This window comes from Temnothorax curvispinosus, unplaced genomic scaffold (genome assembly GCF_003070985.1).
Source record: "Temnothorax curvispinosus isolate PA1 unplaced genomic scaffold, ASM307098v1 QBEX01010774.1, whole genome shotgun sequence".
Taxonomy (NCBI): Eukaryota; Metazoa; Arthropoda; class Insecta; order Hymenoptera; family Formicidae; genus Temnothorax; species Temnothorax curvispinosus.
In genome coordinates, this window is record NW_020220554.1 from 26,103 (window position 1) to 45,680 (window position 19,578).

General features: G+C 39.1%; 1 protein-coding gene across 1 annotated transcript in view; it reads right to left on the bottom strand.

The window, feature by feature from the left end:
• The window catches only part of LOC112460735 (venom dipeptidyl peptidase 4-like), a gene marked incomplete at its 5' end in the record, with an annotated part of 120,594 nt that overhangs the window by 20,905 nt on the left and 80,111 nt on the right, over positions 1-19,578 (bottom strand). Inside the window, 2 exons of the mRNA XM_025025553.1 lie at positions 214-401; positions 7,610-7,832. Coding sequence (XP_024881321.1) covers positions 214-401; positions 7,610-7,832 — 411 coding nt within the window. The remainder of the gene's footprint in view (positions 1-213; positions 402-7,609; positions 7,833-19,578) is intronic.

Sequence of the window (19,578 nt, forward strand, 5' to 3'; positions counted from 1 at the left end):
CATGTCATTCTTGTCACTCCATAGAAAAATTTTTATTCATAGAAAATAAAATATAAATTGTACATTTCTTTATAACTCGAATGTAATCGAGTTCTAAAACGAAAACACACAATTTCGAATTATGTGACTAGGGGAGCAATACGAATGCGCAGGTATATCTTTATCTAATTGTAAGAGAGAGATTTTGTTCGTTGAAGAAACTAAAGAACTTACACGTAAACCAGCATGGGATACTTGGTGGCACCGCTCAAGTCAGCACCCGGTGGTATCAGGAGTCTCACCTGGGCATTAAAACCACCAGGAACTGGGACTCTATATCTATGGACGATCGGCTGCGATTTTTCCATTATTATATCAGTCACTACATTATTGTCCTCCCACACGGAGAGCAACGTGGTATTCTGAAAGTAGAAAAGCAAGAAGAAATTAATGAAATTAATATTATTTTAATATTATTTCATATTATTTTTTAATTCAATTATTTTATTTAACATTAAAATTTTCGTGAAAAAATTAAATTCCACAATGGTAAAATTGGAAATCGCAAGAGCTTAAGTCTAAAACTATAAAAAAGATATTAAATCAGCATCGACTGATTGCAAACTTTAATACGCAACAAACTAAACGAATATTAATCTTATGCGTTTTGCATATATAGGTTAACTACTGGCCATTCGCCATTTATGATATTTATCCGACATCATAATAACAACTATCTATCTTCTCAAAGCTCAATTTTTCTTCCATCTTCATCCGCTTTGGATACCATATCGATCGCTGGTCACTTCCTGACTCTGACATCGTCATAATCGCGATAGCTGGTTACACGCCGAAGGCGGTGAATAACATCGTCAACACACTCGGAGACACTTCCGCAAACTTGCGAGAAGTCAGAAGAACGTTTAGTGGTTTGCCTTCTCTAAAGTACTTCGCAACTTCAATCGCATCCTCCGAACGCGGTTTGCCGGCCGGAATCGATTCGGTTCAAAGGGCAGCCACTTTCGCGGGTAGTTGTCCGAAGTAGTTTTTTCCTCTCCTCAGCATGACGGGACAGGATGCGAGGGTATTCGCGGTTTATCCCGCGATAAAAAATTACATTAGAAAAGTCGGAACGGGGGAGCCAATGCTCGCCTCCAAGGGCGCCAGGGCGATTTACCCACGCCGAAGTTTCCCAGTCCGCGTTTTTGCGAACCGAGTTTACCCGCGAGTTCTGCATCCCCTTTCCCGCCAACCCACGTCCTTCTTGACGCTCGGGGCAAATGTAACGCGCAATCTGCGCGCTTTTGTGCGTCGCGAGCACTCGACGAGAGTTCGCCGCCACGCCGACCTGACTAGACGGCAAATCTCGATTTTGCATCGCTGCCGCGAGAACTTTTTCTCCGGGCGTTCGCGCTCGCGGATCCGCGTTACCGAAGTTTCTTCGTCGAATGACAGGCGATCTCAGGCGAGGTGGTTTCCGGCTTTTGTGGGAATCCCGTACCGATCGCGATATGACGTGGCGATATCGATTTTCGATCGAGAGGCGGATATATATATATTTTTTCCCCTCCCTCTTGCGGTTTGCTGCACCAGATATATAGGACGGCCGCAAGTTTGCGCCGTTGCGAATATGCTTCACGTATAAGGATAGGTTGATTAAGTTTTGAAGAAGCCAAGAAGCAACGGAGCATTTTTCACTCTACAGTGTTAATTTTACAGTGGATTTTAGCTTTTTGAGAGATATATAAAAACAAATTCCTTAAATATATTACGATTTATTCCTTAAATATATTAATTATATTAAATATATTATTATTTTACTTTTTCAATCTTTTAAAAAGTCGCTCTCAAATTATAAATTAATTATTAATTAAACAAAATTTTATTTCAATTTCCCAGCTTAATCAAGTTTAATGATAAATACTGACCTGCAAGGAAGAATTCGACATTCTCGTTTAATTTGTCGCGTCACCTATAATGAAAGCGCTCGATATTTTTTCCTTTCCAGAGCGCGGAGAGAACAAGAGAAAAGTTCAAATAATGGTATGTAACTTATTTGAACTTTATCGTCATGGAAACTCAGCCGCGAGTTAGAATTGTGGTAGAATTGTATTTGCATACCGCGAGTTTGGAACCATTGTTAATCGCTCGCGAGAGAAAAAATTAACTCTAAATTAATGAAAAATCTCGCTGCGTGAATTATATACGAATTTTCCCAGCGATGAAGGAGTTTCTTCCGGCGCAGCGGAGAGTATAATAATGGCATATCGAGAGAGTCAAGCGCAATCAATTGGCATCACTTTGAGCCTTTTGTAAATTTCGATAATAGTCCGTATCATAATATCGACGTAATTGGATCGGCATGCAGGAGTGCCTCATAAATCGCGTCAAAGTGCAGCGAAGATCGACAAAGGGATTCCAGAGGGGATTTTGTACGTGCCCGTTTGCGACTTCGCTGATGCACGTGTAATATTCGCGTATAACAAATCGCTCTATTAATCCTCGAAAAATGATATTAAAAACGTGTGCGGTGATGTATAAAATATCACCGCGCTCTTTTACGCGGAAAGTTTTCATAAATGTGATATCTCATCTGCAAATCAATAACAATCAGTGTTTATGATCATTTTGATTTGAAGAAGAGAAAATATCGAGAAAGTAAGTGTGGATGGTATAATATTTCGCGACTTGTTACAATATGATAAAAGTGGATAAAAAAATCTTTTTAAGCGCGTTTATAGATTATCCATAATTATTCGTTGTAGATCTTACGAAGCAAAAGAGAGATGTACGACTATTTGTTAATTATAACGGCCAAAGACGAAAGAAAGCAGACCCGATCCGCACGGGTCTGGAAACGCGAATTTCATCGACAAGGTCGCTCTTTAACGTAATTGGATTAACGCTCATTGTCGACGGTTTCCCGAGCGAGAAGACCAATTATCAGCATTAAGCGGCCGCGCGAAAATAAGCGATAAAGGCGCCGGATAGTCAGATTTTCGCTCCGCTGATCGCGATAAAGCACGTAGATTCGTTCTCGACATTTTGCGCGTCAGGTGCCCTCCAAGTTCGACCAGTTTCACTTGATCCCTTTCCTCCTCCGTCCGTCTGTCGCTGCGGTAATCAGATTACAAAAGAGATAGCTCGATGTAAATTGAGCGTACTCATCCGTACTAGCGTGGTGGTGAAGAGACATTTTAAAACGTCCTAAAGATACCTAGCTGTATAAAATTTATATTTTATTATATTATTGTATATGTACATGTATTATCTTATTATATTTTAGTGTAGTTTCAGTGTATTTTATTATTTTATTATATTATAGAATTTAAATTGATATCAACGAAAGCTAAATAGAAACTTGAACCAGTTTATTTGAAGCTGATCGAGAGTAAAAAATGTGGTACGTGCATTTTTATTTCGGCGGTGCTCTCAATTGTTATTAAAATTAATTTGCCGATTTGGATCTTCCTCGTATGTGAACAATCCGTCATCGTTTTTTGCTTTTCTTGATTCTTCCTTTTCTTGCTCCGATAATTTGCGACGCCCCGACCCGCCTGTCATCATGGAAAGTCGACGGAGGAATTTGATTATCGAAAGTAATGAAACTTTCATCCAACCGCAAACTTTTTATCCGAGAACGGCGGGCGCGCAGGTAGATTGGCGAATAAGCAAATGGATGGATAGATTATAGATAGACTGGAAAGGGGGAAGAGGAAAATCGGTCTGAAGAGGTGTTCCTTCTAGACTAGTATACTCAGCCTCTTATACCAAATAATTCTGGATTTAAGTTTTATGGAGACGATAAAAAAACAATAGACGTAATTGTTTATTCTCGAGTGATATGTATTTATATAACTTATTTTATAATTTTATTCTATTCAACCAATTTAAATTTTACATGATTTTTATTTATTGCGGGTTATGAAGACTTTTCGATAAAATTGCTTCCCTTATTGCTTTCTGCAATTAATAATTGTAAGTGATATCTTCTATATTTAATAAACTCTCATATTATTATTAATCATCTAAAATAAATAATAAACTAAAAATTTTTTTTTAAATTTTAATTTAAAAGAATTCAATATTTAAGAAGAATTTAATACTAAAAAAAAGCAGTAACAATAAGTATCTCACAAAAACGGTTCATGAATGAGAATGGAATATGCATAAAATTTTATAATGTTTGTACAGAAAACACCATAATACACGCGCTACATGCTCGCTACATAATATGCTCTTGTCAGAGTTCATATACAAAATGTAGTAATTAGAAGTTATAATGAACGCGTGTTTGCGTTAATATGAGCAGTTAATCAAGTTTAATATTTACGTATATGAATACCATAACGGCTTTCACGATTTCACCAATGTTGATTAATTGTTAATTAATAAAGTAAATCTGCTAATCATAATTAATTAAATATATTTTATTTGTCGACACTATGGCTACAATTCGGAGGGAGGAAGCGACAATTGAATTGAATTGAATAGCGATTAAAATCACGTGCAATATGAAATTATCGGAATTTCGCGCAAAAAGCTACATTTTCCAATTGAGATCCTTTAATATTAAAAAAATACATTTTGTTATAATTATATAAATATTATACAAATAAATTTTACAGTATTTTTAAATTTATTTCTCTTCTTTTGTCGAGAGATACTCGTTAATGCCTTCATCAATCTTCTTCTATCTTCCTCATAAAACGTCGATCTAGAATGACTTGGTGTAAAGGCCTGAGTATACCGATCAAGCAGAAGCTTCTCCTCGAACCGATTTTCCTCTTTCCTCTCTCTGTTTCTCGTCTCATAAAAATTGTATAATACAAAGATTTCGAAATATCTCAATATTAACAAATATTGGAACTTAGTAAACAGCAACACTGACATAAACATCCATAACTATCGATTTCATTTTGCAACATGACGCGATCACCATCATGCGGGCGCTATCAAGAATATCGCTATAAAAGCAATAATATCGCATATATGAATGCGTATGGCCATGTGCATTCTGATTACATATCAAATTGGCATAACAATGCTTTATAAATAGAAAAGTTACGGGTAAAGCTACTCCTACACGTTTGCTTCTTCAGCAAAAAGAGTTCTGCGAGTTCTATAATAATATTCAGCATTTTACAGAATATTCGACATTCATCTTCCGTAATTTTAATTAACGTTTGAACAATATTAAAACGTATTCCTTATAATCATTTAAATTTATTATATTTAAAAAATAATTCGTTAAAGATTTAAGCGAGGTTTGTCATTCGATAAATTCAAAAGTGACGCTAAATTTTTTTTGACGAGTGTTACACCAAAGACTATGAGCGACAAATTTTGTTTTATTCTGCAACATTGTTCACTCTGGTAAGTTATTAAATTTATACGCGACACTTCCGAATCGTCGATTCCAACCAACGGCTGTTGTTGATTGCGTCATTTCTCTCAACATGTTTTATTTACGTTAGCAAAATTGGAAATTGATACAAAACGTGACCCGGTCGAAAATGGTTGCAGGCATTGCATGCGGTCAAATAGGCCAGAGAGACAGAGCCGAGGCAACATTTGAATAGTTTTGCAGCGCACCGTCACTTTAAAACACGATACGGCAGCTTATTTTTTTCAATTTCCAACAATTTTCAGTTTTCAGCAATTTAATCGCAATAAAAGTTTATTTTTTTCCCATTTTTTGCATTTAATTATTATACAAGTTCTAATTACACGTTCGAATATGCATGATTCAAGTTACATCGGCGCGTGAAAATAAATAACTTTTCGGTTTACGCGTCCAATTAATCCCCTTCTACGAATTCAAAAACAATACGAGGGAGTTTACTCGCGGCTTAACACATCGCCGGCGTGCAATCGCGTTTGCCGCGCGTGTATTGGGCTTTTTACGAGGTCGCCAACAATGTCGCGATAATCTGTCTCGGCGTGATTTCGATCTGATTAGGCCGAGCGAACGGGTATCGCGGGCGCAATGTGTTTTGCGCGCGGGATTTCGAGCTTTGTTATGCCGTTACCACCGCCGCACCGTGCACTGCACCGGTGTGCAGACCGCCGCTCGTATATTACTCGCAGCGCGCAACGTTCCAGGACTAAATCGCGGCGCATAGTACCTACTACGCGTATTCTATTGCTGTAACAAAATTTATTCGATTCGCTTGTCTGATAGCGAACCCACCCGCGGGTTCGTGTACCTCTCACTAGCAGAATTACGCGGCCGTCATCCATACGTCTATATCGTATGCAAATGCACGCGCGCGCGCGCGTGCAATGCGAAAAATTATTGTTCGCGGTTCCGGATATAATATTGTGATTTGTAATGCAACGCGCGGAGCAAAAGGAATTTCACAGGATATATGCACGAATTTTCTCTCTTTCGCGCGCGCGCGCTCTCGCTCTATTCGGAGGGGATCAAATTTGTAGAAATCTGGGCTGCATACAACGTAATGATTGATGAAACCTATCAAACGCGCCGCGCAGCAATAACATTGCGCTCAAAGCTTGAAACTGGTATGGGAGAAAGCGGGAATATACGAGATACCTGTTACGTTCCCATCGCCTAATGAAATTAGAGGTCCGAAATCTGATGGATTATCGCTCATTATTTTGAATTTCAGATATTAATTGCTTCGAAGACCGAAATTTAGACGCGTAACGTACGCAAATTATGTTATCCATGATTATATAATTCCATGCCGTTACGCATTCCAAATTTTTTAGGTACACCCGTATCGTCGTGTTTACACAGTAAAAAATCGTGTGTACATAGCGGTCAAAATGTTAAAATTTTCTTGTGTTACCAAGATTTGATTATTATTTCAATGTAAAATTAACATACAACAGGTATGTTATTTTTTTCTTAACATTTTCATGTGTTACATTTATGTCAACGTGATAACTTAACACTTTATATATGTCATTTAGAAATTGAATATTATTTTAAGTTCTTTTAACACAATTACTTTAAAAAATCAACACGTCTTAAAGTTATTTTAACACAGTAAAAGTTAAAGTAAATTTTCAAAATAATCGTAAACTTTGACACACAAAATAATCAAATTGACTAAAATTAAATGTTTCTATTACATATAATACAAGTAAAATGTGTAAAAAAATTAATATCATGTGTTAATATAACTTAAAAAATAAAGTCGAAAGAACAAATATAAATGTAAAGTATAATATCAATTAATTAACATTTCTAATTTGTCAACAAGTAACACACGATGAATGAGTCATTTTAACTTAAAATTTAGAGTGAACTTTTTGGGACATGTAAAAAATGTTAAAATTACATAAAATTTTACCGTGTATTTTACGAAAGAAGGACCCATACGCTGCTCTGCGTTTCGCGTCATTGTACATCGCTGCTAATTATCTCTTTTATCAAACGCATCATCTATTTTCACAATAGTTTTATTAGCGTATTTTATTGATATTGATTAAGTGATTGATATTGTAAATATCTTATCTCTACACTTTATAGCTAATACCTATATTTAATACCTTTAAAAATTGTTTTAATTAGAAAAACGTATGAAATCTTTCTAAGTTTCAAGACGGTTTACGGTAGACAGAGCTGCAAAAAAGATAGAAGTATCAGATAGATGCGTACCTTATTGTAGATGGCTATATCGGGTACTCCGGGTCCGGCGCAAGTGAGCACGTAATGCGAATTGTCAGTGGAGAATTTAGCGCTGTTGTACAAACAACGGCTACCGTCCCTCTCCCTGACAACGTTACAAGTCAAACACGCCGACTTGTGCCCCGGATCCAGCAGCGACACTCTGTACAGATGCTGAACCGCCGACTCGCGTTCCGAGGTGGCCAAGTAGTATCTATAACAAAAATAAGTATATATTTTCCTTCGACAAATGTACTACGATCAGGTTTGCCTTCATAAATCCGGCGTCTTCGCGTGATTGATTTCTTTGGCTAACTGAATATGTATATTTTTGCTTTCTTTCTTTCTTTTCGAATACATAAACAATCATGTAATTTTAGGGTCTTAATTACTTTTGCGCGGTATAATGAAGTGGTAATCATTGTGTCACGCATGCAAGCGCAGCAAGGATATTATATTAACGTTCGCGTTGGAATGACGTCGGCCAAGTGTCTCGCGCCGACGTCACATTACCGCTAAGAAATTAGTTTTTCACTATCTGCATTATGGGACATGGAGAACACCTGTTGCGACGCCTAAGATATGCGATAACCGGCGAAGACAAATTGTTCACTAGCTCGATGCTATAACACCACGCCAAGACGTGTCTCAGCGAGGTGTATTTAGCGGACTATTATCTCGTGTCCTGCGCTAATCCCTCGCCTTCCCTCGGCCAACCAGCCACATGTTCTCCAGACAGCGGAGTGTTCCATCAGCGCGCGGAATACGAGAAGCGGAGTAGGACGCCCGCTAAACGGAAGTGCACGCAATTTCCATATGGACCGCGCGCGCGCTGTCACCGAAGAGATCCCCCGGTTGTCGATTTATTGAGAGTCGCTCCCATTCTGGACCATCAAGCCGATCAAGCGGTTACGTCAGCAGAATGCTGCCCCATTAGATACAATCAGAAAGCTGATGGTGTAAATTGCGGCCATTGACTGTCCGCTGCTTGCCCCGTACCTGTGTGCCGCTGATACCATCACGCATTAATCAGATCTATTATTCTCCGTCGGTTCCCGACGCTTTCCGAATGCGAGAGACGCTTTACGTAAAGCATCCATTTTTTTCTTTCTAAATCCAAGTGCTCGCGCGACTAAAGATTCATTTTTAACTGGGACGAATAAAAAGAGGAGGTCACATGAACAGATGTTTGAAGCTGATTCTCTTACAAATTACGTCATAATTACGATTTTGATCGTAAAATTTATAATTAATATGTTTTTTTTTTTTTTGCAAAAAAAGAGTAATAAGTATTTTTTTACGATTTTTACGTGAAATGTTTCAGATTATATTTTCTGTTTTATTTTTGGTGAATAAATTACCTACAGATAAAACATTGACTACATTTCGTTATTTTCTTTGACTATTAATATCAGAGTTATATTCGAATATTAGCATAATATTAGTATTAAACTAGTGGTTTGATGTAACGGAACTTATGCTATTTATTTGAAAGTTCGAATCTCCGCTGTCTTATCGCTGCGTATGCAAATTGTAGCCCTCAGTGATGCAGCATCGCGAGTGGGATTGCCAAACGTGGTCGGAAAATTTGTAGAACCGCAGTGGCGCTCATGCTAACGATCGTCAAATCGATAATACTTTCTAGATTTTTAAAATAACGAATCCTTGATAGTCGATATTTTTTTTAATTTCATGGAAAGCTATTGCAGGGCATAATGTCAAATTTCACGTTTTCAAATAGCTCTGCAATTATATAAAGACCTTCCAGTTTTTCTCTTATTTCGTGGCGTATGAAAGCCTCCTGCATATAGAGAGACCATTAAATATTTGACAAAAAGTCTCTTGGAAGATTCAAAGGAGGATTCGACTGGAGGACCAAGGGCGTGTTGTGAATTCTCTACCGCTTCTCTATCGTAAACCGAGGGAAATCAAGCGAACACGGTAAGTCGCCGGCAGTTCCGCCGGGTCGGTAAGATAGATGACTCCGGGTTATTTAGAATGGATTAATTCGAGCATCCTGTTAATTTAACCTATCGCATCAATCTTGAATGACCTCGGGGCCTCGGCCATCGCCATTCTCTCTCGCGCCGTATTACGAGAATTGCAACTTTTGGTGGGCGCCAACATCGCGCGCCTTTCTTCGAAAATGAAGATCGATCGATTTCAAGCACAGGTTGGCGGTTCCGGGAGGGAAACCCGGGGCCCTCGAGACCCTCCGCCTGGCAGCTGATACCTCGTTGTCATAATCGTGGATGATAGCGTACGTGTTATGCTGGGGTTAAATTCCAGCTATACGCGGTATTCAGAGATATGTTGCCTATTTATGGCGAATTAGAGATTATTCGTAATCGGAGGAATCCAGGAAACAATTTGTGAAAAGCAGAGATCGCGTTGAATTTTGCATGAATTTCATATGTGAAATTCAAGGCCCTCGAATCGATCGATATCTTCAATTTAGAACTTGCTGATTAACAAACTCGTGGTTTATATATATTTTTTAAAGATTTCTTTTGCATTGAGAGAAAAAAATAGTTGAAGTTACCACAATTTCATTATAATTTTTAATTATTTTCGGTGCCAACTACATTCTTACCTATAGTTATTTTAACAATGCGAATATTATATAGCTGATTCCATACTACATTATTGCTGCCATAACTTTAACATGCATTTATTCAACCATGACTATATGGTTTTATACACTACAATCTGTGATTTATGTATACTAAATCGTACTATAAATATGATAAAAATAAATAATTAAAAATTATTATAGCAATAATAACTATAAAAATAAGAACCTCAACCATAATTATTTACTATTTTTACTATATAATTATAGTCGCAAATATCAATTACTTTTGTTGTCGATTATAAAAATAGAGTCTTTCTCGTTTATCAATTACTTTTCTCTTAGTGCGGTATAATATAAATAAGTGCTATATTTAGTTAGACCGTGAGTCAAAATTAATAAAATAAATCATGAAGCAACATCTTTACGTTTATAATTAGCCCATTATATAATATATATATATATCAGAAAACTTTTTTTATAAAGAAGTATATGAAGCAAAAGAGAGAATTCTGATGATTTAATTGAACGAAATTGGCTCGTCCTGCCTGGTCGAGTCGGATAACCGATAGAGTAATTTTTCTTTTCTTCATGGTTCAGCCCCCCTCATCCCTGGTGCATTACCAGAATTGATCCCGGTACATTAGTTATTGGGAGTGATATATATCTGCTGCTGTGTGCCATTTAATTACGGACTCGCAGCTCGGAGCGCTGCGCCGCGCTGGGGTAGTGCACAGCCTTTTGAGCGCGGTAAGTGTTCCGTAAGGAAATTAATCAGCGAATCTATCGTGCCCGAGGGGGCACTGATAAATACAAACTCGAATGCGCGCCAGTTTTGTTTTGCGACGCTTGCGGGGTATCTCAGCTCCTACTCGCGCGCGCGCGCGCGCGACTTTGTAGCTGCCGATTCGCGAAGTTGCCGAAGTAGCAAAGTTACCTTGCAATACGCTGCTGATATTAAAAGCATGTATATGTATATAATAACACATACACTCGAAAGCTTCAAGAGCTTCGGAAATCCGGGGCTAAACCGGAATTACATTGCAGACCTATCTGAAGCCTCCGCGAGCGGAATCGCAATATCGGCAGATTAAATGCATTTGTTATACAACTTTTATCTGCATAATGCATTGCAGTTCGCAGTGACTTGCCGATAAGCTTCCTCGATTTGACGTCGAAGCACGGAATCGAAATAATGGCAAAATGCTTGGCAATTATTGGCTTTCTCTATTTTTGATCTCAAAGCATTAAAAACGTTAATAGGTCTGATTTTTTTTTCAACTCTTTCTCAACTAAATGAATAGAATATTTTGCCTCATTTCTTGGGATAAAATTATACACATGCATAATTGTTTCGCAATTTCATTTTTCACAACATTGATTGAGGTAATTTTAACACTGCATAATCGAATATTACTACTCTATAAATCTTATATTAAACGTCGCTATTTATTTTATACGTTGTTCGTTGAATTTTATCTTATAGATAATTTTGCGACCAACATCGTTTGTATCGGAGATACAATAAACGTCGAACCCACTTTATTGATAATCGATTCATTGCTTTATCAGCAAACAATTCTCTAAAGCGCAACGTTGTATATTACCAGCGATGCCTATGCACGTTCCGTAATGTAGCGATATTCAAGCGCAGCTTATAATTTCGCCGAAACTTCTTTGCATAAGACGAGGAGAGGGAGGGGGGTGAGGGGGGACCACAGGGCGCTATTTTACATGGCAATTTTCGTGGAGCACGCATGCACGAATTCTCTCGCGCCGTTGTAGCATCGTTCTAAGTTATCTATCTTGCGAAACGCGATGAAAGTTTCAACGGCGCAATTTAAAGTTGGCCTATCGCGACAAGCTGCGCGCCCTTCGCCGCGAGGAACCCCTTATATTCCAGCAAACTCGAAGTGTATCTATTTCAGGCTGTTTATCTATTCAATGCTAATTTCTTCAACACGTTGTTACTGTTAACGTTACACGCAGCATTAGCACGTCACTATATGTATACATACGGCATTAATCGATCGCGTACGATGCAGGTACGCGCAAGAAATTCCCACAATTTTCATTTAATGAAGGAAGAAGAGAATAATTTGCGAAGTCAGAGTATCTTTCTCAAAAAAATTTTTTATATATCGCATCTCGAGAAGAATACCGTCACAACTCAAATTTTATTAAGAAAAAATAGGACCGTTATGATATATAATCAAATTAGAATAAACAGCCATTTTACGGTTCGAGCTTGAATCTTAATAACCTAATACTATTCTGTGTAAAAAGAATTTCGATTTTGAGTTAAGTTCATAAGAAGTAATGCTTAAGATGTTTCCTACATGCTATAATGGTGTTACTATTGTATATGTGTGAAATTTGCCGCACGAAAGTAAAAGTTCGTTATTCTTTTAAACTTATGTTGCAATCGCTGGATGAATAGTGTCACAAGTAAATTAATACAGTGAGTGTACGCAGCACTTTTACTGGCACAACGTCGCAACTTGAAAATATTTTGACTTGTGACAGTCTTCTACTACGAGGTAAATAAATTTTCTCCAGCAAATTCACTTGGCAGCAATTTTTCAAAAACAACTGAGATTGAGATTGTATAAGAATGACAGACATTAACTCTTTTATAAAAAAAAGACACTATCTCTTTTAAAACGTCTTTCTCTCAGCGAAACTACAAAAAAGTTCTAGTAAATAACAGGAGAAAATCAAAATCTGCTGCTGCCCATTTAGAACTACCACCGGAGTACTTCAAAAGTTAATTATAGAAGATGCAAAGAAAGGTGATATTCGAGAACTTATCAAAGACAATCATATTCCAAAATTTTATTGTACTTTTTATGAATCTATTTTTTTACAGTAATAATGTAGGATGTTATATTTATGATGCGGGTGATAGAGCGAAGGCTGGATGCTATTATGCGATCGTTTATTCAATCAGTGTCCAGAAGTGATATAAAATAGAGTTCTCGGATATAGTACAAGTAACTCGCGGACTGGATGTAATACAAGTAACGTGCAGGCTGGCTCTCGCTATGTACGTTTCTCGTCAAACGCTCGCTTGCTTCTGCCTCTCGTCTCGCGCAGAGAACACTCGCATGCTCATTTCTCGCCGATCCCGCGTGATCCACATCGCACGAACAACAACAACCGCCAAATATCGGCATCCTACAATAATTACTATATTTCTTCGGACGTTGTTTAAGTTTTATATAGTTTATTAATACTTTATTATTTTCTTACATTTGCACTTATTTTATAATACATTGATTATTCTTTAAAAGTGTAATTTATTTAATATTCTTTCTACTTTTAAAGCAATATAAGTTTAATAAATACATAATTATTGATGCAAGAACAAAAACCACCCTATCGAGGGGTGCTGGAAGTCTTGATCGAGGATTCCTTTCAGAATCACAACAGACCTCTTCAAGAAACGGTATAAGTTTTGTTCTAACAGTATATCGTAATTGTAATTGCGTTAGTTATCTCAGTTAAAAAAAAATGAATTAAATTTTTGTTTTCCCTCTCTCCTGAAAATTGTGAATCGTTGAGTTGTGACAATATTCTTCTCGGGGTGCGATATGTACATCTTAACATAACATTTAAAAAAGCGCTTAAAGTTACGGCCGGTCTTAATTTCGACGAGAGCAAATGTAGCGTTAAAAATACAAGTAATGAGGACGTAAAACCTGTTCGAAAGGATGTAAAACAACGTGATGACGCGCGACTTTTTTTTTCATGGCGTATCGCAACGAGGGATCGTATGAAAAGCTTTAACTTTCCTCCGCCATCCTGCCGGAGCTGTCATTACAACGTTACAGCCTCGTAATCGCGTCTTTAATGCCTCGATCTCGAGTTTCATTATATAGTTTAATTATGCACAAACGACACAGACACGGGCGCCAATAAAAAGGGCCTAGCGGACGCAATGAGATCCTGCCGGAGAACGACTATGAAAATTTAGCATAAGCGCTCGCATGAGAGCAGTTTTACGTGCTCGGACAGCTTGGAAAACGTTGCCGTCAGGCGCCCGAGTCAAAACCAAGATTCACGAAAGATTAGATAGCGACTTTATATAATAATCTAATTGATTAACTGTCCTCTAATCGACTGCTATATTTAAAATAATTTAATTGCAAAGTTCTTGCGGTATGAAAAACATCAACAGTAATATTTTATTTTCATATGAACAAAAAAATTGATATAAAAATAAAATAACAAACGTATATACAAAGTTGTATCTATGTATAATATTTCAATAATAAAATTTAAAAAATTAAAATAAATTACTTATTATAAAATAAAAGCTCTCTATCTAATGTCATGTTTTATAAATGCAATCACCAAATTAGGTAAAATGGAATCCTTTATTAAGCGTGCGCAAGTTAAAATAGGCCAAGTTAAAATGTCTTATAACATATGCACATAGGAAACTCTGCGCGGGAGCCCTTGGGAGGTCATTTTTCTAGTTCTACGGCTAATTTAAAAGGCGCGATAACTTTTAAATTAAATATTTCAAGATCGCGGCTTCGCGAAAGCAAGTTATTTTGGTCCAGAGAAGCCTAAAGTAATTATCACATTACCGCGAGCGCGGTGATCGATGGGATCTATTTCCCAGTTTTTCGCGCTTCTATACATCACGAGTTTACTTTAAATTATCCTCCTCATTAATTTCTAAAATTGAACCTCCGCCGGCCGCCTTTGTTTCTCGGGACTTCAACGAAAGTGCCGCGGCGGCGCGGCGGCGCGGCGGCCAATGTTGCCGCGGTATTGTCAGAACAATCTACGTTACAGATGGATATCAGAAATTCTTTCGATAAAGTACCGAGTATCGTTATTGCTCCGGATGGTATCGGAAATCGCGGGGGAAGCTCAGGTATATTCCCCCTTCCCTTCCCTTCCCTTCCCCGTTCCCGTTTTCGCAAGCTCTGATAGACGTTTCGCGGATTCTTTCCATGAAACCATTATCCGCCCGGGGGTGGCCCCACGTGTATCCATCCACGTGTACACGTAACGATCGCTCGTTCACGTTATATATAGCCGCAATTGCACTTAGCGCGCTCCGGAAACGTCCGTTGCGAAATAACTGGGGGGGGGGGGATGGGGTGGTTTTCCTGGAGAGTCCCGATAATATTTGTCGGTCTCCGTTCGACAGCCTCCGTCGGCGAGATACGAGGATTCCGCGCCGCCTTTTGTGCGCTCTATCGCGTTCGCGATTTGTTACCGCCCGTTCGATAATAGTTTAAATTGATTGAAAAACGTTTTGATCGAATATCGCATCGCGTGTGTAAACGCTGAACGATCGCGTTTTATCGCGAAAAAGCCGCGAGGTACGTCAAGCGGAAACGCACACATTATGCCGATTCATTACGCGACCGTTACATCTTATTCAATGTCACGAATACGACATGCCGGTTTGACCATTTCTTTTTCACCTCGATGTTAAACAGTCATTAAGCCTATATACATTTTGCTAAAATAAAACTCCCTTGAAATTGAACTAAGAAGAATAAAGTTTCGTTATCATTTTGCCCCCTGAGAGGTAAATGACAGAAGACAAGAACTTTGGAAGTCTTGGCATTTTTTACCAAGAAAAAAAATTTTCTTTAATACTTGCAACGTGGCCGAAATGTCACGTAAGACTTTACCTTTTCTTTTGACAAAAAAAATTAATCCACAATTCAAAATTGAAATAAAACGATATGATTAGTCACATCGAGATTTTGTTTTCATTACTAAATTCTCGAAAATTATATTGTTGGTTTTATTGTTGGTCACGTATCTGTTCTTGGGAGTAAGATAGATCCCTTTCAGTAATTAATCTACCCTCAGTAAATTAAGAAATTTACTATGTTATATCGACTTTTGTTGTACCAGATTCGGAAGATGAATTAAGACGTGACAGCTGCGTGACATAATTCCTTTCGGACAATAACGCCAAAAACTTCTCACCGTAGGGGAAAAGCTCGAACGGTTGTTAGCGTTCGGGGGATTAAACCGGAATATCTTCCTGCCTGCGCCAGGCAGAATCGTCAGGGTGTTTGAGGCTGGCGAGCGAAGGCGTCCGATTCGCCGAGGGAGGCAATCCCTCGAACTTTCAAGCGGTTTAGTCTAAATCTTAAACAGCACAAGCACCGGACGGTGTACGGCCTCCGCCTCTGGCGCAGCGAAGGTATGCTAAGAGCTTTATAAAAGTTAAAATTGAAACGGCGAGAGTTTCTCTCCCCGTTTTGGCCCGGTAACACGGGAACGTCGCGTATGAACCTTCCCTTCACGCTCAGCATTATCCCATTGCAATTCAAGCCGCGGCGGAATAAATTGGATATACTGAATGCCAGAGCATTCGCAGCGCTTTGTTTCTCCCCGGCACGCTCCCGTCGTACTTGTATGTGAATAATTCGCGCAATGAAATTAAAGTAAAACGTACGCATCTATCGATATGCGATCGCTAAGAATTAAAAAAGAAATAAATAAACGCAAAGAGTTTAAAATGCAGGGAATTTTTCAAAAATGTGATATCGTCAATATCGTCGGGATTGCTAAATTTAATATGCAAATTCCTAAAAAAATTATTATTACTTTCACCTTTTCGGCGTTTAAACCGCGTAAAAAGATAGTTGGGGTAATTTGAAATACGTGGACAAGTTGAACCATCGCAATATCTAGCCTATCAAGTGTGTTACACCTTAGCGAACAGCAGCGAATTTACTAGCTAGTAACAAATATTTGACATTACAGCTCAGCGAAAACAAAGTTCAGTTATCTTTAATAGTTTTCAAGTTATCTTGAAAAAGACTGAGAGTGTGTGTGGTCCAAATTACCCCAACTTCTTCTACGATCAAATACCAGAAACGTGACAGAAGCTTCAGATTTTGTCTTTTTCGTGGTTTTTACTTATTATATTATATATAAAAGAATTTGACTTATGCAAAAGTTAAAAATTGAAGAAAGGAAACACGCGCGAAGTTGGATGGCGAGAAACAGTGGCAAATCCTGCGAGACACATCGCCGGGGTTCAGGGTTAACGAGTGTGCGACGCGACGACTAGAATAATAAGGACGGTTAATAGAACGGGCGTAACCGCCCCTCGGTGTTTATCTCCAGGGTACAGTAACGTTTCCATTTGGCCCCCGCTATCCGACCGGCGGAGTTTTCGGAGGCAGCTCACGAAACGTTACTCGGCCTTCTGCGGTTGTAGCCTGTCCACGCGAACTGTTCGCGCGGGGAACGGTAGACGCGTCCCGAACTAATTCGGATGGCATCCCTTGTTCGCGGGGACGCGGTAGACGGTCGGTGATCCCGGCGCGTTTAACGCGCTTAATATCCCACGATTTCAGCCTCGCGCCGGGCGGCGTCTCCGGCGATTAACGCATGTCGCTACAATTACTTAGCCCGACGATAACGAACCGCAGAGTTCTCTCGCACATTCCTCCCGGGACGCCGGCGCGCCGCGCCGGTCGCAGGTTTGGTCGATCAAGCATAGTTATATATGATACAGAAACTAACTGCGCAAACGAGGTTTTTGGCCGAAACTGAATTAACTGCGGTTCGCAGTCTAGTTAACAAAAATTTGCATTTGGTCAACGTTCAGCTTGTTCAGCTCGCAATCGCGCGGACTCTAGACGCAATTTAGCCCGATCCTGATCTTCTTAGACCGCCAACTGTGGACTTGGAAATTTTACTTCCATCGAACTCGATGCCTTTTAATTGACTCGAACGTCTGCGGGATCGTGGCACATCGATCGTTCACGCTTCGAGATACTAATCCGATGATACATTGCATCTATACCGATACATTCCGGCACATGTGAGAGTGCAATCGTATTGCGGATTCCGCGCATTGATTACGCCGTTATGTCGTCGCAGGCCGCAAACGCCACGCCACTGAATAACTCCTGAACGCCGTTCTCTGTTTACACCGTCCTAATGATTAATTCATGCGCGTTCACCCCGGATGCGGTCCGCGTTCGTTGAAGGCCCGACTTCTTGCATGTGCGAGTACGAACGACGTGCAACGGAATGACTTCGCTAAATTCATTGAGCGTGCGGTCGCTTAATGGCGGAAACTGGAAGCGAGCGTACCTCTTATCATTTAATCGGGGCCACTCCGCGTTGCGGATGTTTCAACGTTGCAACAAAATTTTGGGATGCGGAAGATATTTCCGTGATATCACTGAGAGATTTGAATCTTTGGTTGGTTAATCGCACACTGTCGCGATTCTTTATACAATACACAATTAATTCTTTACTTGTTCATAAATTTTTTTAATAGAATTATTATAAATATAATACAAGATAATTATATTTTTAGAAAATGTATAAAAAGTAAAACTATTAACCAAAGATTGCTTAAATTATAATTATATTTAATTTATAATTACATGAAACAGCTGGTAAAAAAAGAAAGTTTAAACTGCTTCAATTAAAAATATTACCGGATTAAAGATTTTCACATCATTTACAACAATTAGAGCTCTCTCGCATCCTCTGTTCCTTTCAATCGCAAATTACTACGAATTTTCAGTCATTCCCTGGTGTAACGAGACGAAACTCTAGACGACGTTATTAACGCCCGATCGAGGCAATTTTTCAGTAAGATGAAAAGTGGATCGTCTTCCGATAGTCTTTCCGGGGAAGCGCTGCAAGGAAACGCGCGCGGCGGGAAGTCGTCGTTCGACGGCAACGGCGACGAACTTCTGATCGCGAGATCCGAACGGTAAATTCGATTCCAACTTCGGCCACTTCCATCGAGCGTTAATTGACCGGCGCGGATTTCGAGACGCGGAAAAAGCGATTCGAAATTCGCGCGCGACGACAACGCGGGCGAGCTCCCTCGACGGAGATCTCGTTTAATTTATGAACGCGCAATTAAGTCAGTCGCTTCTTGCGAGGCGAGACGAGGTCATCGAGAGGGCTCACCCGTGCACCCTCTCTCGCGCCTTTCTATCACCCGATCCCATCCCACTCTCTTGTTCTAAAACCACGACGACATCACGCAACTTCCCAGCTCCGGTACACCGCCGCCGCCGTCGCGGGGAGTTCTGCTTTCACTTCGCAAATTACTTCCGAGCCATTTCGCACGCTCGCTATCTTTTCGAATGTCATCGGGATGAGCGGCTGGGAAGAGAGCGAGTATATATCATATTCAAGAATTCGTGCCACGAATAAAGTGCATATGCGCATACGCGACGGCAGTACTCTCGTTCGAGAAGTAGAAACAGTGTAAAATAAAAAACTCACCTCTTTTTAGAAAGACACTGGAGTTTTTAAAAGTTCTGAATTATAAATACGCACGCTTTTAGAATAAATTAAATAAACAAGTAAATATCTAGATTTGTTTTACAGAGATTTATATAAAAAATAAAGCAGATTGAAA